The sequence below is a fragment of the Chelon labrosus genome, assembly GCF_963514085.1.
Source record: "Chelon labrosus genome assembly, chromosome: 24".
Lineage (NCBI taxonomy): Eukaryota > Metazoa > Chordata > Actinopteri > Mugiliformes > Mugilidae > Chelon > Chelon labrosus.
Window position 1 is genome coordinate 3,725,690 of NC_140357.1, and position 23,928 is coordinate 3,749,617.

The window sequence follows — 23,928 nt, forward strand, 5'->3', positions numbered from 1 at the left end:
GACTCTCTGTTCTAAATTTTCTATCTGGTGGACACAGCAGCATCAAGCAAAACCCACAGAGCTTCAACTGTGATCTCGTTCAGACATCGTTCATTTAGCAAAGAATGTTTTGTCTTCTTTCTATGGCAGGTGAAACATCTTGTATTATTGCACAACTCGTACTTTTCCTTTCGCCTGTAGCTTTTAAAATAAACTGTGGATCAAAATCTTGTCACATCTGCCATTAACTAAAAGGAATCATCAGACAAGAAGTAAACAATTTGTTTTTTGTGATTTTTTTGTCTTTGCAGGGGAGTGTTTACCTGAAATCAGAGTACGCCGCAACACAATTTACAATGCCACAGTTGGACAGGATCTTAGGATTAACTGCACGATTGTTTTCTGCAACAATCCACCAACAGTCTCTTGGTATAAATTAGGGGAAACTGATCTCCTATTCAACGTCAGCAGTAACAGTCACATAAAAATGGAGTGGGAGATGTTAGAAGAGATGGAGGGGATGTCAGTTTTGGTCTTCAGAAACATTCTCTTGAGTGACTCTGGTCAGTATCAGTGTCACAGTGAAGGGAGCGTGAGTCATACCATCAACATCAACGTTTACGGTAAGTGATCCTCTCTGACTGTACTGATGCAGGAAACACTTGTTCATTCAGAGGTCTTCACTATTTCTCAAATAATTAGACTGGGGATTCATGACCATTCTTTTTGCAAATTACTTCCCCATGAAGCATCTAAGAGAGTGCTGTTTGTTTCTTCATATGTTGTGTATTTTCCTCAAAAAAAAGGGAAAGGGTATTTGCCCCACTTCTGAAAAACCTAGTCTGCTCTGACTGGTCAGCTAAAATGGCCTGAGTGGGCTTCTGAAGGAGAGACACGGAGGGAGGGAGGGACATGAAAATCAGAGAAAGCGTTTCAGTGGATGCAAAAAGAGCCCTTCTCCCCCAAGTGCCCAGGAGTTACCAGTAAATTACAATCTCTACAATATCAGTAAGATATAAATAAGAATACCTACACGTTTATTGCCAATGTTGGACCAGATACTAGGTTACTACAGTGCAATACATCATATTGTTGCCGCTTCACATGGCTTGTATGGCTTACCTTTAAGACTAAATGAGTTTCTTAACGTATGAATAATGAATCTAATATCTTCTTTTGTCTTGCAGATCAAGTCTGGCCATATGTGTACCGCATTATTGGGCTCACGGTGTTTGTCGTCATAGTGCTCGCTATATGCCTTACAGCAAAACCAGGATGTAAAGGTGAGACCTTGTGACGTATACACACAGTAACTGGATGACTCCTCAGTGTCAGTCAGCAGTGGATTCCTCCCACACAGACCTCTTGGTGACAGGATGAAATCTCACCTGACAAACAAAACGTATTAACATAACATATTAGTGTCAGAAGCAATAATATTAAATATGCAATGCAGTTTATATTCACCATTATTAGTAACTGATCTCATCTTGTGTCCGTTGTGCAGGAAAATCCAGTAACACACCTGATCGAAGACACCCGCGCTCCCATCAGACCTCCTTCAGCACTCACGTCTATGGAAATGTCCGTTAATCCTCGTGTCTGTGCGCTGAAGTCCATCTGCTTAGCTAGACTTCTGCATATATTAACATTTTAATCAATGTGTGTGTTAAATGAGTGGCTTTGCTTTGCGTACTAATGTAGAATGCCATGTGAAAAATGTAATAATCAAATCATCTAAAAAATAAATTCCTTCATACGGTGTGTCACCGTTGCTGGTGTGTGGTGGTTTTCAATTCCCGTAAATCAAACTGTACTAAGACAGAAGTGAAAATTCTTTGTGTGTGTGTGTGTGTGTAAGGGTGAGTGCGAGTGTACACAGTGACGGTGAGTGAGGAAAATAGTTTCCTGTACAGGTAACTTTTGTTGTGCACACATCCGTTGCAAATTGCACTTTTAAATGAAGTGATTGTCTATATTGGTGTGTGTTTCTGCATCTCTTTCCTCTTTAAGCCGCCCGTCGATGCTGTTTAAAGAAGTATCTGTGGTGCATCTGGAAGTAGACCTGATGCAGACACTGTGTCGACTGACGAACAGGAAACAGAATTAACCACACATCACACGAACATCTCACTACAGCTGAATTGTTTGACAGTGGAAGATATAGCTACAGATTTCATACAACTAAAAAAACTGCATTTACAATTGGACTTCAAAAAAACAATCCTAACTAATTCACTAATATTTACCAACTAATTTTTTGTGTATATAAATTCTAATAGAGGAATAGAGATTTTGTAAATGCTGCAGTGGTTAATGGAACATTTAGCTTAAAAGCTAATTCAACAAAGCAATTCACTGTGAAAGCTGACGATGGTAACCCTAAACCTAGCAGTAAGCAAGCTGATAATTAACAAGATTAAGGGTCTACACACATGCTAGCACATTTGTGAGGTTAAACCTTGTGGTTTGAGTGAAGCTAAACGTGTGTTAGCACGCTAACATTTAGGCCATGCTAAGTAGCACTGAGTAGCACAAACTGCAGCTGAATCTTAAGGGAATCATTTGTTGAGAATTTGTCATAAACTCATTCTTGGACAACAGTTTGCAAGTCATGAACAGCTGTAGTTCCTGTTCCTGAAAAAAGTCACAGACATACAAGAAATGTTGAAATGGTTTTGGCTCAAGGTGCGCATCAACTAGCCTACACAGCCACAATACCTTGGCTAAAAAAACAAAACAAAACAAAACAAAACAAAACATAATATTCTTCTTATCACTCTTTGAGAGCTGTGAGGGATTTCATCAGTAGCTAATGCTAGCACATCTATGTAATTTAGTTTGTTAGCATGCTAACAGTTGCTAAGTAGAACTAAACACAAACAGCAGCTGAAGCTAATGGGAGCAACTTATTGTACAAAAACTGGCACCAGATGAAAAATAAGGGGACCAGCCTGAGTCACAGAGGCTAATCTTCCGGGGACCATGAATATCTGTAGAAAAATACATGAACATTTAAGAAATGTTGACATTTTGTTTGCTAGCACACCTGTGAGGCCTTACCTGGGGACAGTGCTGCTTTGAGCAAAGCTAAATACTTCACATTGTAAGTTAGCCTGTTAGCATCCTAACATTCACTAACTTTAACTGAAAATAAAGTGCAGCTAATATGCTAATACCTGTCTAAATTTGCAATTGTCATTGGGTTAATTTGGTTCTTTGAAAGCTGTTTGAGGATCCACTTGTCAATCATGCACGGCGTTACCTTGTGGCCACACTTTAAATGAAGGCAAAGGATGCAGAGAGTTAACAGCATCTACATTGTAGTACATGTTTTGACACCGTTGTCACTGCTGACTTACTATAAGCTCTCGATAACAGGGATTTTGACAGATCTGGACTAAGACTATGATCTCACACCAATTATCCACACCAGTATCCAATTGTCAGCTTCCCAATTTGGATTTGTCCACGTACGGAGGACAACAGGGTCCAGATATTGGCTGAAGCGTTTGAAGCGTTTACTGTATGAGTAAGAGACTCTCTGACGCTTTGAATTCAGGAAGTAACACCTTTCATTCTAGACTGAAACTAGCTGCAATCTTTGGAAAAAAAAAAAAAAAAAACTGAACAAAAAATATTCACAACCTCCTCTTAAAGGTCTCCAGCCATCTAATGTCTGAAACAGGAACCACTTCAAAAGTGACTTGACAGACAAAGGAAACCACTGTATGTGTTAATTTTAAATATATAATAGTGCAAATTACATCTTGCACGTTTTAGGCTTTTGATCATGCAAATGCCACACAGATGCTTAACAATAAGAGATCACTTCAGTTCGGGTTGTGAACTTTCAATTATTTTGTGGCTGTCACCACAATGATCCTAAGATAAGACTTTCAACGTAATCATTAAGAAAAAACGGGTGTTGTCAAAATACTACAAAATTTACCAGATTGCAGGTTAATTTGAAAAAACAAAACAAAAACATAAATCATATGAGCGAAGGGGGAGGCAGTGAGACGAGGGGTCCCACAAGCTGAGCAGGGCTGCAGGAAGCATGCAGCGCAGCATGGCCTGTGGGATGTGTTACATTTGTGGTTTTGAAAGTGTCAAAAGCCGGCGTACATCGCTGCATCGCCTGCACGGCAAGACACACACACACACACACACACACACATACTCACAAACATCCCACCCCAGTGAGTGTATCACCCACCAACCGCCATGAGAAACAAACAGGTACATAGAACTTTTGTCCCTTTAGTGCAACAGGAAAGGAAGTGTGTGCGTTATTGTGCTGTGCGCTGATTAACATATACTGTGTTTATTATAGTATTTTAGCATAGTGGGGGAATTGTGCACAGAAAAAAAAATAAAAAATAAAAAATATTAACTGAGGCTGAATGGAAAAGTTAAAAACTTGGGACTTTCAATTTAAAGCTACTTAAATGTAGTCGCCATCTAGTGGTGCATCAGTATACTGAACTTTAAAAGCAACTAATAAAATAAGTAGTAATTTGTTGTAAACTGTAATATAATATAATATAATATAATATAATATAATGGGAAGTTGAGTAATTGTTATTTCCAAGCATAAATCTGCCTAATGCTTTTATTGCGAAGTTGACAATAAAAGCACAGTTTCCTGCAGATAAGCCTCTATTGTTTTATTCATGATTCATCATCGTATCAGAGTGTGAATCCAACATCACATATTGCATCAAAAACACACGACTGTGATTAACATCCTGTCAGCTTAAGAATGTGATTTCTAAATAATCTTATTTTGGAATGAAACTTGACTCACAGCTGACTCACTTAGATAATACCTATGCACGCACCCATTCTAAGCTATTTTAAGCTATTTAAAGATTTAAATGTTTGCACTGGTGTCCCACATGTCATTTCTTAAAGGCATGAAGACGCAGGATGTGAGAGTGAAATAAGTAAAGTCACTGCAGTGGGCTGTGGGGGATATGAGTTTCCTATTGTGTAGTGTACCCACCCACAGCATACAGTTCATCATCGCCCGACGATGTCGAAAGAATCCGAGCTCGTCTGGAGAATTCATTCACAAATCTGAGGGCTTCATTTGATTTTATTCTGATATTCTTACACAAAATCTTTTATGTCTTTAGCACAGTGCTGATCCACCCTTAACTCAAACTATTCATCATCTTTACAGATAGAAAAAAAAGTGAATACAGTTCAAAATGACTGTTTAAACTAATAAACTGAAATAAAAATGAAAGAGGAGTTTAGCTGATTTAACTTCAGTGATGGCGTTTATTAATATTTAAACTGTCTTCATAGGCTATATACAGACACTATAAAATTAGATGTTAAAATATATAATCTTTTTGCAGAATTAATAATACTGTACACAGCCTTTGCAGGATTATATTAATGTTCTCCCTAATGAAAAGATAATAACACTGTTGCTCCCTACGGTTCACCTCTGTACGTCGTAATACTGTACAACAATGCAGACACACACAAACATGACAAACATTAAGAAAGAAACACAAAAGTCTTCTGTCTGCCTCACATGCAGTACAAACATGAAGGCAGTGATTCACATCTGCACAGGAACCGTTGGGGCGGCGTTCACCGCCGAGCACGCCGGGGTTACAGGTCGACCACCCTTCTCCGTCCCGCGCGCTTAAGCTATAAATAACAAACCTTTCATTCTTTCCCACCCAGACTATCCTTGCTGCATGACTCACAGAGGGCTGGTTCACCAAAAGTCAAATCTTAGGTTCAGTTCCCCCGTGCTTCTTTTGGCTTTCCCGTAACTTGCCTCTCCTCTATCTGACAACCACAAATAAAAGGGCTTTCAGGTGACGCAACAGCCTGCGTATGGCCATGTTGGTGCCCCGCAGCAATCCTAAATTCATCTCCAGCCACCTTAAAAGGCCTTGAAATAGCATTGCCACAAAAGGAAGACTAAATTTTCACCCGAGGCCAGAAGTGTTTGGGTTATTTCAGTTCCATGTTGGTGTTTCGGTTAAAATCGTATCGCAGCTGCGAGGTTGTTTCAAGGTCTGCCATCTGTTAATCTGAGCATTACACCTCATTAAAGTACACCTAAGCATACACCTACACTTTCAGTTGTTGCTAGTTTAGTTATGAATAATTTGAGATTTGAAAGGTTTCATGGGTTGGGTAGGTTGTAAAATGAAGAAGGCGTGAAGAAGGCGTCTATTTAAACTGCTGAAGCTAACCAGTTTTGATTTAGTTTTTCATTTAAAATTTCCTTTCTCAAGCTTGTCTATCTAAAATATAACTTATTGCATGAGGTCCAACCTTACATGTACTCAAATACACACTTCAACACAAGTTAAGGTTGAAAGCATTGTTTTTTCTTGACCGACGGAGCTCGTTGATGCAACTCCAAAACTCTTCTCTCATCAGAAGAAACTTCATAAACAACTTCATAAAAATCGTTGTTCTATCCAAAGTGTGCTATCTAGCATTAAATAATGTGTTTTAGTTCTGTTTACTTCGTAGTGTATCTGTGTCTGGTACTAGCTCTTGGGAGCAGAACCAGCAGCGTTGGCTCAGCCCTGTTCCCTTCCTCTGCACAGTGAGCTGCAGGGCACGGTGCTGAGCAGCTAGGTCAGACTGGAGCTCCGCTGGACCGTCATCAAAGCAGCGGTGACGCCAAACTCCAAATCAGTCTGGACAGAAACAGAGAGAAACACACAGTTAGTTGGTCGGCCTGCCCCCTTTTGTCCCAGGACCGACAAAAAGTTTCCACAATGTTTCATTTCTCACTTTGCATTAATCACGCAATATTTCCTCAGCAGGAGTCAGCATGTCCTATGTGGGTGTTACACCTTTATCCTGTCTGAGTGTTACTGGATTTCATTAGCAAAAAGTCAACCATTTTGTGCTGGGAGCACTATGAAATTAAATACCCTCTTCTAATAATGGCTCTAATATTGACTGAAAATGATTTAATTCGCTTTTAAGTTTACTTTTACCTGCTATCTTAACAAAATTACATATAACATACATTAAAGTTACTAAAAAGCTAAAAATGAAGAGTTTTGGATAACCTTAAAATATATAGACAGCAGTATTATTCTAATAAAAGTGCTAATTACACATTACAAACATGCTAGTTGCTTTATAAGTAAAATGCTGCGCCTTCATGCTAACAAGACTCGATTAAATTACATGTTTAACCGCCTGTTAGTTTGCTAATATGAGCAAACTAGAAAAACACAAGATAATGTAAAGACAGTTTTAGTCTAATAAAGTCAAAGCGCTCATTTGAATTTATACCTTAAAGTGTTAGCGGCTTTGTGAGCCAAATGCTAACACATTCTTGCTAACGAGGTAAGTAAACAGGTTAAATATCACCATGTTAGCCTGAAGGTGTTAGCATTTAGCTTACAAAGCCACGAGCACGTTTGAGGTGTCAATTCAATTGAGCACTTTGCCTTGGTGATACTTTAACATGTTTATTTACCTTGTTTGACAACTTACTTTAGCATGTTAATGTTAGCAAAGTGTTATATATAATGTACAGCCACTTTTAGCATAGTTTACTGAAGCTGTAGCAGTAACACAATGGCGCGCAGTCCATCAAATAATTGTGTAGACATTTCACTCTGGGCTCAAGGAAGCAAATGACAATGCCACTGGGATATCAAAAGTAAAAATATGATAGTTTTGATGCTAACAGGATCGTTCATATCTCATCTAGATGTGAGATGGAAAATGGTGTATAGTGAAAATAAAACTCAGGAATTTCTGAATGCAAGAATGTCTCAACATCATGGGCAGAGGTTGGATTTTTTTGATAGAAATCCCACAAAGGAATGCAAAAATAAATAAAGCAAGCACATACATGTCTGTGTGCGCACATACACACACAGACACAATTCCCAAAACGCCCACTCCCATTCTAGAAAATAATGAAACACTGCAGGAATTCTGCAACCATAATTAAGTGCCTGCCACTCCTCAGTGTGCATGTAGCAGCAGTACAAGTTATTTATAGGAGGCTCAAAAGAAATGTATGGCGTTTAAGCTGAATCGACAGCGCAGGAGAAAAACATTACACTATAGAGACTCATAAGTGTTTCTGGAAAGACGACTGTTGTTTTTGTGGTGCAGCGGCCAGCAGGTGTCACCTGTCATCATGTTAAGTTTCCTTTAAGTTTTGTTCTCTTTTCCTCCTTCTAATCTCTTAGGAAAGGTCTCTTCCTCCTTCTTTATCACGTTTGTGTTTCGGACCGGATGCGGTGGCTGCCCTTTACCTCCTGGGGTGCTACAGATTGAAAGGTGCAACCGGAAACATCGGCTCCACCAATAAAAAACATCTTATCTCTTGTCACCATTGTACCTTTTGGAAACCCGGCCACAAATAGACCAGCAGCATTTTTTCCTGGAAGGACCTCAGCCTTTTTTTCTTCCCAGCCGCGATCGAAGCAGGCAGAAGCTGAATTACCCTGCCCGCTGATTTCAAAAGGAACCACAGAGGTCTATTTGTGGCCGGCTCGTGGTTTGACTTCAGCCGCAGACATGACAGCTCTTCAGTGCGTCCGCAATGGGTTTCTCTGCCTCAGAGACTTTTGTCAACACAGAGTTTTATTTTCAGACTACTGCTACACAGGATTTCAGCTACGGCCATAGCGAAATGTCTACACAATTATTTGATGGACTGCACACCATTAAGTTACTGCCAGTGGCTGTACATTATATATAACACTTTGCTAACATTAACACGCTAAAGTAAGTCGTCAAACAAGGTAAATAAACACGTTAAAGTATCACCAAGGCAAAGCGCTCATTTGAACTGACACTTCCAACGTGCTAATGGCTTTGAAAGCTAAATGCTAACACTTTCATGCTAACACGGTGATATTTAACATGTTTACTTACCTTGTTTGACAACTTACGCGTTAGCAAGAATGTTAGCATTTGGCTCACGAAGCCGCTAACGTGTTTAATGTATAAATTCAAATGAGAAAAGTTTTATTAGACTAAAACTGTCTCGCTTGAATATGAGCAAACAATATAAGAGTTTAGGTTTTATATTTTTTCCCTCCGATGTTCAACTGTGACTACACGAATAACTACGCTGATGTCAACGATGAGCCATGCTTAAACTATGGGACAATCATGAAGTGCTAAATTATCATGGCAGCTCCAAATAGGCACTGGAGACATCACAGCTGCATCACAGTATTTTCTCCCTTGACTGCAATCTGAATCACATCACAGTAAGAGCCTGTGTTCCTGGAACATCTCATCTAAGCCAAGACTGGGAAATACAGTGTGTGTGTGTGTGTGTCTGTACAGTCGAGTGTGAGAGGGGACGTTGTTATCAACTGGGCAGCCTTTCAACTTTGTCCCTGTTCCCTCAACGAGGCCTCTAATGTCTGTCTTCCTCCCCAGTCTAAGGGATTAGACTGAGAAAAGGGGTCTCTTTTCTTCCGGCTGCTAACTCAAGACAATCAGCGCGACCACTTGTTATTCTGCTCAGGATCTGCGGAGTAGTTCGAAGGAAATCTGGAGCAGACTGGAGCTTTATTTCACAAGATTTTTTTCTTTTTAAGTCTTGAACAAGACAATCAATCATAATTTGAGATAAACACTCTTAAATCAGCAGCGTGATTGAGGCCTTTGTTATGTGCAAAGCATGTGGGCGAAAGTTGGTTTTGGAGCTTGTTTGGAATGCAATGTGTCAGTGACTTCTCATCTTTAAGACGGCAAGGAAATGTGAGCATGTGCAGCCCGCTTTCACATTGTGTTGGAAACAACGCGAGGGGTAGCTGAAGAAAAAAAAGGAACACATAAATTAGTGCTTGACAGAAAAACACGAGATATTTAAGGTATTTCTCTTGAGACTTTGGTTCACTCGTGTGCCACAAAAAACAATAGTAAAGCTAAACTTTAAACGTTGCCAAGACGGAGAGCAGACGGGGGACGGTTCTGGCCTTGACACGGGAGCGCCGCTTTTGTTTGTCTTCCTTTACGACTCTTGTTTGGCCACCGGGAGCACCAGGCCCAGCCAAGCTTTCTGTCATTGACGCATACATTTGCTTTCCCCTGAAGCGCAGAAAATTCACAATAAAGAGGAAACTGGCCACAGTCCACGTGCCGCATTTATCCTGGCGCTGCGTCCATTTCCATGTCGGCTAGATAGGATTGTGGAAAAGGTGTCAACAGGAGGGAGTGAGCATCCACTCTGACCCCTAAGTGCGGAAAGCAGCTGTGAGCCGACCTTTCCAGTTGATGTGAGGTATTTCATCGGATTGTGTGAATACAGACAACTTATTTCTCCTCCCACAGGTGGGAAAAAACAAGGTTACCATCAGTGGTTGGCAACCAGTCTTTAGTTTTTGTTATCATATCAAGTTGAGTGTCAACATTATCCTTAATCTGGAGGCATATTTGTGTTCCCAGGCTCTTGTTGTTTTTGGTCTCCCTTTTCAGCCATAACACCATGACTGGCCAATCACCGGTCAAGTGAATTACACTGGTTATCAGTTCACCCGCCAGTGAGTGGGATGTATTAGGCAGCAATTGAACATTTTGTCCTCAGAGTTGATGTTAGAAGCAGGAAAAAGTTGACAAATTTGAGTGATTTTGGGCCAGATTCTGACGGCCGGACGACTGGGTCAGGGTATCCCCAGATCAGCAGCTCTTGTGGGGTGTTCCCGGTCTGCAGCGGTCAGTATCTCTTAGCAGTGAACCAGAGTCACGGTCATGGGCAGCCATGACTCACCGACGCATGTGTGGGGAGCAAAGGCTGACCCATGCGGTCTGGTCAAACGGACGAGCCACTGTAGCTCAAACTGCTGGAAAAGTGACAGCTGGTCGTGATAGAGAAGCGCCAGAACACACGTTGTGTAGCATGTGTGCATGGTGTCATGAACGTGTAGGCTGTCTGGGGAACACATGGCACCAGGATGCAAGGACCACCCACTTCCTGTAGTTGCGGTGGTCTGCAACAATGCTCAGGAGGGTGGTACGACCCAGATGTGTCAGAATAGCGTTCCATCTGGATGAGATCATCAATACTTCTCACTGGTTGGTGGTTTTAATGTTGCGGCTGATCAGTATAGTTGGAAATACGATTGCTGCTGGTCAGGTTTTAAGAGCTGGATTTGTCTTTTACAAACAAAAACTATGATCTAAAGGATGAAGGATTAAAATGTAAAGCGAAGCTGAAGGGAACAGCAGGGAAAGCTAGCTTCTGTCGTGTGATGCAGCTTTAAGTGCAACTGATATCACAAAAGTATTTATTGCGGTCTAAGTTTTTGTGCTACTGTCGTTCTGAGAGGTCGGCTTGGTGTGTCAGAGGGGTCTAATGAATCCCAGGATGTTTTCTGTTTACGTAACCAAGAGGACACACTTCTTCATCAAAGTCTCTAATCACAAGACGTGCTCAAAACTTGGCGAGCAGCACAACAGGCCACAAGACAAACACTGCTCTGCACTCATAAACATCCTGTAATAAAGAGAAAATGTGTGAATGTGTCATTTTAATGTCATTTCTCGGCTCAATTCCCGGAACAACCTCAGCCTTCTGCAGAACGTTCAAGGAATATTTGTGTTCACCCACGTTTTCCTACTAGGGTGCTGAAACTGGGGAAAACCTTCACTCTCACAACGAGAGCTGCAGTATTTCTGATGACTCTGAGTAACTGCGAGTCACAACCCCTGCACTTCCTCAAATGCCTTCGGAGAAACCGCGGAGGAGAGGGCACGACCCAGCGGCGGCAAACGCTGCACCGCTGAGGTTTCCAAAGTTGTCCGAGGGGAGTCGTTTCAACTCACCGTCGGTGCAGATGAAGCACTTGCAGAGACACACGCACAGACACAGGAGGAGGACCGCCGCCACGCCGCACACCGAGAGGAGGATCACCATGGCTGGAGCCACTGCGGCGCAGAAACACACATTTCATCCACAACACTGTGTAAAAGTGCAATGAGCAACATGTGGGGAAGTACAGCTAGTCAGATTTCTGAAACAAACTCAGAAAGGAGCAGTAAATTTATACTACGTATGTATTCAGACTGAGTCCCATCAAGTTTGGCACTACTGTCCGTCTCCTCACCATTTGTGTTGAGGGACACTGTCAGGGGTTTCTCCAAACCCTGGTGGTGCACGATGCACTTGACGGACAGGTCACTGAGCAGCGCCGACTGGAAGAGCAGCGTGCTCGTCACCACTGTCGTGCCGTCGCCTTGCACGTATGTGGACGAAATGGGCGGCCCGAGTGTCCGGTTGTCGTCGCCGACGTCCCACGTGATCTCAGCCGCGGGACGGGACTGGGAGGTGCAGTTGGCCTCTGTGACTCCAGGGGACGTGGTCACGTGGCTCACCTCCGGTTTGGGTAACACTGAGGGGGAGAAAGGTGTGATTTAGCAGCTTCTTGTAGATAAAAATGTTTATTTGGGTTCGTTTTATCAAGCGTTGATTATTATATCTGCAGCCCGTCCATCGGTCCCTCTGCCCCGAGGACATAGTGGCACAAGTCGACGTGGAAACAAAGGCCAGACAGAGAACAGAAGCGGAGCAGCTTTTACTGACTGTGTGTGTGTTCATGTGTGTGTCTGGGTATTTGGTTCCGTCAGTCCAGACAAAAGCAAAGCTTGTTCGGCAGAGCAAGAAGGACACCCACACACACACCCACACACACACACGCACACTGAGGCCTTGTGTCCAGGGAAACAGTGCAGCACTCATCCTGTGGGATTTATCCCAAATTAATCACCACTTTCCCTTCAGTGACACCCTTTCCTCATTATCGCTCCAAGCACATGCCCCCCCCACAGGAAGATCAGCGCATACTCGTGGAAGGTTTGCTTACTTTGAAAAGTCTTCTTTCTAGCACAGCAGCAGCACAGAGAGTCAAAAGTGGATAAGGGTTGGCGAGGGACACTAAGCGCCGTCTCCGAGGCAGCTCAGAACGGTAGCTTAATGACCCACCCTTGTGCCACTCACCTCAGATCTGCTTGTGGTTTGTTTATGTACAGAGCTTCCCTTTCCTGAGCTACATCTGGAAACTACGCACACATTTCCTTTCAGCCTACAGTCACTATAAATCTGTCCTAGAAGCAATGTGCCGGCAGGTTTTCTGCATGGCAGTTGCATTTTGGGAATCTAATGTTTTGTGGCAGTGCTTTTTCGTAGCTCGCGTCTTCCTCCCAGCGCACGAACGTGTCCATTTAAGACAGAAAAAAAGGACACAGAAGTCTCACCATAAACGGTGAGGCAGGCCGTCGCTCTCTTGGTGCCGTCTGGGTACGTGTGGAACTCGCAGGTGTAGCAGGCCTCGTCCTCCGTTTGGACCGGATGGACGGTGAGCTGGGTGTCCCCCAGAGCCCGGCTCAGGCTGACCCGGTCCTTGAACTGCTCCTCCGTCTTCTGGTGGCCGTTTTTGGCGTAGGACGCCACGGTGACGGTGTCGCCCTGCTCGGCCGTCTTCCTCCACAGCACCTGGTGAACCCGCTCGGGGAGGCTGTACCAGCAGGACAGCGTGGCCTGCTTCCCACTTATGGCCGTCTTGTTTCCCTCCAGGTGCACCTTACCTGGTAGAAAGAAACTTCATCTGTTATTATTGTTATTATTTAACGTAAAATAGACGATACAGGGTGCGGTTGCGTGGTTAAAGATGGGGGATTCATTAAAATACAATCTTAACAGTGTGTGCGTTCAGAAGGAATCTGTGAGTAATTACAAAATGTGTGTTAACCCGAACAGGATGCAGCGCTGGGTGGGTGAGTGCGTGGGTGGGGTGGCTTTTCTTGTCTTCTGATCTCTGAGATCAGACCTGCTACTGCTCGCTTAATTGCAGAACTAAAACTTTCATCGTCTAAATCAGGATCAAACGCATTCCCGAGGAAATGGCAAACGCCGCGTTTGACGGATTTCGAGCCTCAAACGCTCACCGATGACGCTGACGCAAGTCGAGGCCTGCTGCGAGCCCGCGGGGTACACATCGAAGACGCAGTGGTAGCAGCCCTCGTCCTCCGGCCGCACCCTCTTGATGGTGATGTAGCTGGCGTTGTTGTGGGAGGCCGTGAGCTGCACGATGGGATCCTGGCGGCTGAGGCGCAGCGGCACGCTTGGCTCGTACGCCACGAGGACCTTGTTGTGCCTGTTGAGCCAACGCACTTGCCGGACGGTGTCACCTTTCGCCAAGGTGATGTTGCAGCCGAGCAGGAGGGGGCGACCTGCCTCTGCCGTCAGGCTGGCGGGGGCTACGACCCCACCTGACGTAGGAAACAAACAATGAGATCTGAGGCTGCAACTGAAATAGGTCCAGATTTGAAATCATAAATGAGTTTAAATTGCAATATATCTCACACAATAAATGTATGTAGACACTCTCTAACTTCCTCTTGTCCTTTAGTAGTCATACATCCTCTGATTTGGTGTATTGTATTTGTAGACATGTAAGACATCTGAGAGGAGATACCTTGCACCGTAGAGACATGTGTCGCGGCGATCCAGAGCAGGAGGCACAGGGGGGGAAGGCGTCCACACATCGCACACTGAAGAGGGGTTAGCAGCCCACTCGCTGACCCGGAGTCTCCGACCACGGCCTAAATCTCACTGGGAAACGGCCGCAGCTGCATCTTACTGGCACGGCGTCTGCTGCAAACACCAAGCCAGGGGACAGCATCGTAAGGGCACGCTTTTAAAAGTCGCTGCCAAGGTAACGCGTAAGCCTCGACCGCGAAGAGCTGCTGATTCAAGAAACATCACCTGGGGTCTAATGGAGGCGTTAATGTTAATCCACAGCACGCACTCTAACCTCAGCGAGCTTGTAATTACCTGACACCAAAACAAGTTTTCATGTCGAGACAGCATCAGGTGAGGACGTTTCAAAATCGATACCTGCGAGGTTATCTCATGTTGCAAGACGGGATGAGAAGACGTTAGTCACTCAGGTGAATACAACACGTTTACGGCAAAAGGTGTGTGTGTAATCAGAGCATGACCACCAGCCAAGCCCAGTGGTTAGCTGGCTTTACACATCATCACTGCTGCTCACTGTTTAGTGGAGACAACAAAAAGAAATATGTTTACGAACAGGGTTCTGATCAACATCTCGCATCCTGGACAGAACTGCACAAACTGGCCTTTGATGAGGATGCAGAGGGGGTTAAGCGGGAAAAGAGGAACCCAAACTAAAACCACAACACAGACCAGGCGCAGACCTCACAGCTTTACGGGCGTTATTTGCTCTTTTACGGTGCCAAACATCTGGCTTCAGACTTGCAGACTTGCTCCTGTTGGGCAGCAGTTTTCCACTACAAAAAAAAAAAAAACTCCACTGATGTCTGAATTTGCCTCCGATCTGATTCAATCAATCAGTCAAAATGTAGCCGTTTAATATAGAGGATTTGAGAGAAGGCGTGAAAACCCTGCCACCAACTTAAATCCTAAAGAGTCTGCTCTACATCCAGATGTGCGACAGAACACTTTGGCCACAGCATGGTTAAGACCCATGGGGATCATTTCCCATTTAAAAACAGTAAAAGCTTGTGCGTTTGTAAGTAAATCATTACAAATGCACAAGATAATACTGACACCACATGCAAATGTACACAGAAAAAGTCTAACAACTCTTCTAAACAGTTTCAGAACATTTATGGCAAAGTTATGAAGCTTAACTACATTAGTTCAGTCAAAAACATCAAACAAGTTCAATTACCCTTTAAATACTGACTGCAGGTGTTTTTTTTTTTAATTATTATTAATGGCTTATTGATAAATTTACAAGCAAAAACTTAAAACTACACATTTGTTAAACTTTTATTCAAATAAGTTCTAACTGGGACTTAAATGGTTGATTAAAAGACGTCCAACTTACCCGCTGACAGATGTCAGTCCACAGAGACGAAGCTGGCTCAGAGTGACTGAGATGCTCGCTGTGCCGCGAGTAATCCCAAACTGGAGCAGCATAATCCAGGGTTCATACATGAAACTGCGCCCGAGCCGCGTTGAGTTCCTGTGCCTGGTTTCCCGGATCTTTGCAAAAATAATTTGTGGACATGAATTTTGAGGAAACTGCGACCCCTGGCGGCCAAGTGGCGCAACTGCTGCTAAAAATCATCTGCCAGACACAGACACAATCTTATTAAGCCTAAATTATTTTGATAAATCACCAACGTGTGTAATTCATAACAATAACAATTATTTGTGTATTTAATTTAATGTTATCACATACAATCAGTGATTAAAAAAATACAATAAACAATAGATAAGCAACACGTTCTAATTATTTTCACAGTATAGTGTGGCACTGGCTGTGCTGGAACAAAATGGACTGGGGCAACCATTGTATCATTTGTGAGAGTTCAACAGTAACACATATAGTTAGCAAAACAATAATAATGCAAATTTACAGAGGGGCATGCACTTACCAAGCTCTTTCAATCAGGTGGGAGAGGACAGAGGAAGAGGACAGCAATCATCTCAAAAAAACTGAAGTGAAACAACCTTAGCTCACTGAGCCTACTGTCAGTAAATGTGAATAAACGGCGCCCTCTTGTGGTCGTTGTGGAGAATTTCAGCAGCACACATCGACTCTGAGTCTGGAATAAATTCCGTCTCAATGCACAATATGAAGGTGTCATTGGTCCGTTATTGATGTAGTTAGTAGCATCTGCGGCCTGGCCTAAAGTTACTTCAAAACAAGACAACAAATATAAATTTTTATGGCTCACTTTTATTTTCTTCTCCAATAGAAACAACAGAAACATCAGGCTTGCACTTCATTTAAAATCCTTAATTTAAGTGAAGACAAAGACACCAAAATATCTCTAAACAGGAGTCACAGTGATGACAACTATATGTAAATCAATTCATCGATCACGTAGCTCTCTCTTGCATCAGTTTATTTTCGCGTTTCCTTGGAGCTTCCCCGTTTCTTAGTCTGATCTTGTGTTTTCACCATTAGCAGACATCGGTTCTGCCTCTACCCGAGCACCAGAGAGCGGTCATTCTTGCAGCTCTGAAAAAGAAAGACATTAGAAAAACATCAGAATGAATATGTAGTTCCAAAGACAGCGGTTTATATCGGTAATGGCGTCCAAAACACGAGCAACGATGCATTTTAAAAAGCACCATCTAAAAGCAGAGGCTACCTTAAATTGCAGGGTTCCTGTAGTCCAGGGGCAGCACAAGCCGAGAACAGCTGGGTCACCAACTCTCAGTATCACACAAGGGCTGCAGCTGCAAACAAAATAAGGAAATAAGCATTGAGGATAATGTGGCTTTTGTCGTTTAAATTAATTTTAATTGGCATTTAACTGATGTTTTTATCCTCTCAAAGACATCAAACTTACCTGCTGACAGAAGTTACTTCACAGAGATGAATCAGCCTCCCAGTGACTGAGATGCTCCCACTGCTACAATCATTATGAAAGTGGAACAGCTTGGTTCTTATACTAAACTGCAAGTGAGCTGCATTGTCTTCCTGCTGCCTCGTTTTAGCCACGAATCTTAGCAAACAGTCTCAAGCTGTCTACAAGTGGTCAAATATGCAACTGATGCCAAGAATCTGCCTCAAAGATTCAACCATGGTCTTGAAAAGAAAAAATCAAAAACAAAGAAGTCACATTATTAATAACAAAATAGGAAAATTTCATACATTTTCAAAGACCAACATAGAAACTATTTAAACTTTTAGTGGCAATGCTTCATGACTTATAAGATTCACTGAAATCTGTTAGACAGAAATAGTCCTAATCCTCCAGTGGTGGTGGCTTCTTCATTTTGACACAATTTGACCTTATAATAGCATGACATTATCAATTCTTTGTGATCTGGGAGTTGGGGGAAAAAAGTAGCAAGAATAACGAGCAGTAAATATGAAGAAACACAACTTAAAACACGTTTATTGAAAATATAGGATGCAACAATCAAATAGGATACAAATCTTAAAAAGAATAAATAAAAAAAATCCCCATGCTTCTTCCACGGTTGATCAGTGGCACAGTGGCAGCCCAAGAGCTCTTGGACCCCAACCCGTTCTCCCGCACAGCCTCTTCAGGGTCGCTGCCCTCCACGCCGTTCTTCTGCACGACCTTCAGGATCAGTGCCCTCGACGACAGGGTCGCTGGCCTTGACGCCGTTCTCCCGCACAGCCTCTTCAGGGTCGGCGCCATCTACGGCGTTCTCCTGCACGACCTTCAGGGTCAGTGCCCTCGACGACAGGGTCGTGAGTCACTGACCTCAACCCGTTCTCCCGCACAGCCTCTTCAGGGTTGCGGTGGGTCACCGCCCTCGGCGACAGCGCGGTGGGTCACTGGCCTATAGGCCGTTCTCCTGCACGACCAGCAGGGTCACTGCCCTCGGCGACAGCGCGGTGGGTCACTGGCCTATAGGCCGTTCTCCCGCACAGCCTCTTCGGGGTCGCCGCCATCTACAGCGTTCTCCTGCACGACCTTCAGGGTCAGTGCCCTTGACGACAGGGTCGTAAGTCACTGACCTCAACCCGTTCTCCCACACAGCCTCTTCAGGGTCGCCGCCCTCCACGCCGTTCTCCCGCACAGACTCGTCAGGTCACCGCCCTCAGCGACAGCACGGAGGGTCACTGGCCTATAGGCCGTTCTCCTGCACGACCTTCAGGATCAGTGCCCTCGACGACAGGGTCGCTGGCCTTGACGCCGTTCTCCCGCACAGCCTCTTCAGGGTCGGCGCCATCTACGGCGTTCTCCTGCACGACCTTCAGGGTCAGTGCCCTCGACGACAGGGTCGTGAGTCACTGACCTCAACCCGTTCTCCCGCACAGCCTCTTCAGGGTTGCGGTGGGTCACCGCCCTCGGCGACAGCGCGGTGGCTCACTGGCCTATAGGCCGTTCTCCTGCACGACCCTCAGGATCAGTGCCCTCGACGACAGGGTCGCCGCCCTCCACGCCGTTCTCCCGCACAGCCTCTTCACGGTCGCCGCCATCTACGGCGTTCTCCCGCACAGCCTCTTCAGGGTCGGCGCCATCTACGGCGTTCTCCTGCAGGGTCAGTGCCCTTGACGACAGGGTCATGAGTCACTGACCTCAACCCGTTCTCTCACACAGCTTCTTCAGGGTCGCGGTGGGTCACCGCCCTCGGCGACAGCCCGGTGGGTCACTGGCCTATAGGCCGTTCTCCTGCACGACCTTCAGGATCAGTGCCCTCAACGCCGTTCTCCCGCACAGCCTCTTCACGGTCGCCGCCATCTATGGCGTTCTCCCGCACAGCCTCTTCAGGGTTCCCGTGGGTCACCACCCTTGGCGACAGCGCGGTGGGTCACTGGCCTATAGGTCGTTCTCCTGCACGACCTTCAGGGTCAGTGCCCTCGAGGACACGGTCGCTGGCCTTGACGCCGTTCTCGCGCACAGCCTCTTCAGGGTCGGCGCCATCTACGGCATTCTCCTGCATGACCAGCAGGGTCAGTGCCCTCGACGACAGGGTCGTGAGTCACTGACCTCAACCCGTTCTCCCGTACAGCATCTTCAGGGTCGCCGTTCTCCCGCACAGCCTCTTCAGGGTCACGGTGGGTCACCGCCCTCGGCGACAGCGCGGTGGGTCACTGGCCTATAGGCCGTTCTCCCGCACTGCCTCTTCAGGCTTCAGGCAGCCTCTTCTCCTGCTCGAGCCATACTCCTGCACGACAGTGCCCTCAAAAACAAGGTCGTGAGTCACTGCTCTCTACGCTGTCCTCCCGCACAGTCTTTTCAGAGTCCCTGGGCTCAACGCAGTTCGCCTGCACGATCTTTAGAGTCAGCGCCCCTGACCACGTGTCGTGGGCATGGCCTCCTGCATGGCCTTGGGAACTGCTGCTCTTGATGTCGTCTCAAGAGTCGTTGCTGTCACCACTGCCCTTGACATCCTTCTCCCACACAACTTTCAGGGTCACTGCTCTCGACGCCGTTCTCCCGCACAGCTTCTTCAGGGTCTCTCAGTTCGTTTGGAGTGAGTGGGTGGACAGACATATTGTTTGTTTGACTTGTTTTTGGCTCTTCTTTTCCTGTGTTCTTGTGGTATGTGTTGCTTTCTTGTCACCTGTGTCTCATTATTCCATTAGCTCTATTGGGCACTACCTGCCCGTCTCCTCGAGTCTCAGTGGTGTTACTTATGCCTTTGAAAACTAATGTACTCTAATGTAACAGTCGTGCACAAAATCTTATCTTCATGGAGGTTATAATGTTATAAGTTTACATTAAAACATTGTAAGAAAAGTGGTAATTCACTAGATAGTTGTTTTGATGTGTAGTGGTGTAGTTTGTGGTGGTTTGTGGTGGTGTTAAACTGGATTCAATTAAAACATGGTTGTCAAAATAACAGAAACATTAAAATAAATAATACTACGAACAGCTGCTTCCAACATGAAAACTGAAACAGCTCTCTCGGTTATTTTAAAGAAAAGCCGAAAATCATAACCTCCATGAAGCTAAACTGTAATGTAATTATATTAGAATGCATTAGTTTTAACTTGTGTAACTAATGAACTGGTAAGTAAGGGTATAGTTGGACTGAATTGGAATATTACTAAAGTCACTTTTGGTTGTTTACTCATCCTGTATCATTTCTTGGCTCTGCTCTGGGTCTTCTTTTGAACTTAAACCTTTAAATCTTGTGTTTTGTCTCAAACAGACAATGAGGAATACAACACAAAAGATCACCACAAACACAACAGACACTGTAACGAACCAAGTGAGGTCTATGAGAAAAGGAAAAGAGGAAAACGTGAAATGGAATAGCATTTACAAATTGATCACAAATCAAAACAAGAATAAAAACTTACAGAAATCTCTGTGATCAGATCCAGATTGATCATCTAAACCTGAAAACAGAAACCCAGACATCAGGATCTCAAAGTAATCATCAGTCTATAAATGTGTGATCTCTGAAAGTGTTTCTCACCATCAGCAGACGTCGGTTTGAGCCCAGGAATCGTCTCCAACACCTCTATCTGAGGACCAGAGAGCACTCCAACTGTACATCCAACCTGTGTGCTGTTTAGATGGAGAGCTGACAGCACAGCTGTCGTGGTGACAGTGACTGTACCGTTGGTGTTGGACACACTGACGCTGTTGTAGTGAGTCAAGTTGTGGTCTTGTGGTGTAGCTCTCAGTGTTACAGTGGGAGCAGGTCGACCTGTGGCTGAACAGGACACAACTAACTCTTCAGTAGAGTTTGATCCTCTGACATGTAGAACAGGTTGATGCAGCTCTGCAAAGAAAAGACATTGAACAGATATCACCATGAACATGTTGTGTCCAGTCTGGTAGTTTGTCTGAGGATCAAGAGTCACCTGTTATGATGAAACAACATCAAACTGTAATGCAGTCAGGTTCTTACCATAAACTTGGAGACATGTTCTTCCTGTCAGAGCTCCTTCAGGGAAGGAGTTGAACAAACAGAGATAGCAGCCTTCATCCTGCTCCGTCACATTATTGATGACTATGGAGTTGCTCTGAAGTCCAGCATCTTCAAACTCTACTTTATCTTTGAAGCCTGGATTCACTGTTTGGCCAAATGGTTTGTTGTAGGTGGCAACATTATAGTCTCCTCCAGGTGAGATCCTCTGCCATGAGACTTGACGAACATCTTTAGTTTCCATGAGCTGACACTTTAAAGAGACTTTGCCTCCCACTGCTGCCATCACAGTCTGCTGTGTCTGGATCACAGCTGGTAGACCTGCATGAAAAAAAAATATTTTTTATTTTTTTTAACCAAGTGTTGCAATACAGGGGAAACCCTCCTCCTTTCAGTAGGCCACATGGAAACAAGCCAATCTACGTCACAGGCAAACGGTTGACAGTCCAACACGAGCCCAGACACGCATGTCGCAGGAATCTCTTGTACTATATACATGTTCAGAAACCGACTTCTGAACCAGTGAGGCTTCATCAGTCATGTCACTCGCCCTTGAAGAAGCAAGCCTCATTTACGTCCTTCATAAAATACTTCCTGGATTTTTCAACAGAGTACATCCCATCATTACACAACACTACTGCTAGGGAGCAGTAGTTCGGGAATTCAGGGAAATTCCCAAACTACTGAGCAGTAATTCGGGAATTTCCCTGAATTCCCAAACTACTGCTACGGAGTAGAGACTCAGGTAAAGACTGTGAAGGCAGAGTTGACTCCCCAGTTCTGTGCCATTCTCTGAGATCCACTCCTTTAACAGGCTCTTCATACCGCACCTTATGCTGAAGTCTCATAGTCTGAACCTGCTTAGCTTGGATAAAGTCGTAAAACTAATAAAAGAAATCTGAAAGTAAAAAGAAAATAAATTTGAGAAACCACCAGTGATTAAACCTCTAAAACATGAATCTGATATGTCTAAAAGCAACTTCCCCTCTCAGACTCCTTCTCCTCACACACCAAGGGCTAAAAATGTACCCACAACAAACGCATAAAAAACTAAAACATATGTATAGATGAGTGAAGAACAAGCCGTTTATCTCACCGTTTGAATATATGACAAACAGAGAAACGAAGAACAGGACAGCGCCGACTGCCATTACACCCGCCAATATCCAGAACCGCCACTAAACACGGTATTTGAAATGACCGGCGCCCGTAGTTAAACCGCTGGGTCATACCACAATCTCTGTGGGGGGAGCTATGAACACAAAAAAATGTAAACAAAACGCTCCTTGCGACAATTAAACGGTACACAAGTAATATGACGGCGTTCACTTGGCTTTCAGTACAAACCGTCAAGTTAAGTGTCATTTTTAGCTTATTTTGATAGTCATTGCCCCCAGTGTTAAGCGTGCAGTGGAACATCCTAACGTTGTTCACGGAAGTCAGAGGGCAGCGCACTGAGCATGCGCACAATCATAAAACCGATCCAGGCAGGGCATCTTTTTTCATTCCTCTCTCTCTAACTTTATGGCACATATCGCAAAACTTGTAACAGTATGTTCGTACCGCAGGAAAGACTTTTACATTCACATTTATGTTCACACTTCCTAATAAGTTTTTGTTTAAGAAAAACAAGTTAACCCCGTAATAAGACACGTCTGCTGTTCAGGTTGATTTCAAATAATTCAGAACATTTAGAGTAACAGGACTAATTCAAATTTATATTAATTTATTCTTAATGACAGGTGCAAAAAGTAAAGTGTATACAAAACTGAAAGAGAAGTGATAAAACAACAGTCTTAAAACAGCCTTTTTCCTTTTGAATGTGATGATCTTGGGAGCTCGTCTTTTGGACTTTTCCTCGTCGATGTTCGCATCCTGGTCATCTCACTCTCCTGTTTGATTAAAGGTGTTTTGATCCTTCAGACAAAAACAAGGAATTGGTTAATTCACATTCTAAATATTACATTACTCCTGTATAAAGTACAGAAAGATGACTGTGATAAAGTTAAGAGAACTACAGTCTGACCATTGGGTTGACAAACTGAAGAGAAAATAATAAATGACAGATTTAATCTTCTTGCAAAGAATCAGTAAATAACAAATATGTTCAGTACTGATGAATGTTTCTTACCCTTCAATGTCTTGGGGTGCCTTTAGTGGGGTTTTGGTCTTCTCAGGGCCACTGAGCGAGGGAAAGATTTAAATTTGAGTCAAACATTTATCAGTTTTTTTTATGAAGCTTTAGCACAAAAACATCAAGACACTTACATTTTAAGAAGACTTGAAGGATATTAAGTTGAAAGTTAAAATTACCTCTGAATATTTCTTTGTTTAAGCCAGACAACGATGAACACAGCAGCACAGCCACAGACCTACAAGAAAGAGAGGAAAAAAATGTGACATGGACCAACATTTACAACTTGATTACAAATCAAACAGGAATACAAACTTACTGGACTCTCTTCGATTACATGGCAACTTCTTAGAAATACCTATAAAGAGAAAACTCAAATTTTAAAATCACAAAATAATCATCAGTCTCAACAATGATAACAAAGTAACAACAGAATGAATAGAAATACTAACTCAAGACCACATGAACATGA

At 43.9% G+C, this 23,928-nt stretch overlaps 1 protein-coding gene and 1 pseudogene across 2 annotated transcripts; both read right to left on the reverse strand.

The window, feature by feature from the left end:
• Positions 1 to 5,062: 5,062 nt before the first annotated feature.
• On the reverse strand, positions 5,063 to 16,084 carry LOC311509035 (nectin-4-like). Its single transcript, XM_084574075.1, has 7 exons — positions 15,831 to 16,084; positions 14,430 to 14,608; positions 13,900 to 14,223; positions 13,210 to 13,539; positions 12,063 to 12,347; positions 11,782 to 11,883; positions 5,063 to 6,662 (listed from the first exon to the last, which is right to left on the reverse strand). The coding sequence occupies exons 2-7, from the start codon at positions 14,497 to 14,499 to the stop codon at positions 6,658 to 6,660; spliced, it is 1,116 nt and encodes a 371-aa protein (XP_084430201.1). The 5' UTR covers positions 14,500 to 14,608; positions 15,831 to 16,084; the 3' UTR covers positions 5,063 to 6,657.
• Positions 16,085 to 16,668: 584 nt separating this feature from the next.
• On the reverse strand, positions 16,669 to 22,493 carry LOC311509297 (OX-2 membrane glycoprotein-like; annotated as a pseudogene). The gene is made up of 5 exons (XR_014699905.1): positions 22,419 to 22,493; positions 20,867 to 21,643; positions 17,308 to 20,786; positions 17,107 to 17,194; positions 16,669 to 16,973 (listed from the first exon to the last, which is right to left on the reverse strand). The product of XR_014699905.1 is annotated as an OX-2 membrane glycoprotein-like (transcript).
• Between the last annotated feature and the right edge of the window lie 1,435 nt (positions 22,494 to 23,928).

Excerpts from the sequence above, each read along its gene's own strand:
- LOC311509035 (XM_084574075.1), bottom strand. The coding sequence starts at position 14,499 with ATGTGTGGACGCCTTCCCCCCCTGTGCCTCCTGCTCTGGATCGCCGCG. Across the intron at positions 13,540-13,899 it reads GACTTGCGTCAGCGTCATCG|GTAAGGTGCACCTGGAGGGA; the intron begins GTGAGCGTTTGA and ends TCTTTCTACCAG. Across the intron at positions 12,348-13,209 it reads GGCCTGCCTCACCGTTTATG|TGTTACCCAAACCGGAGGTG; the intron begins GTGAGACTTCTG and ends TCTCCCCCTCAG.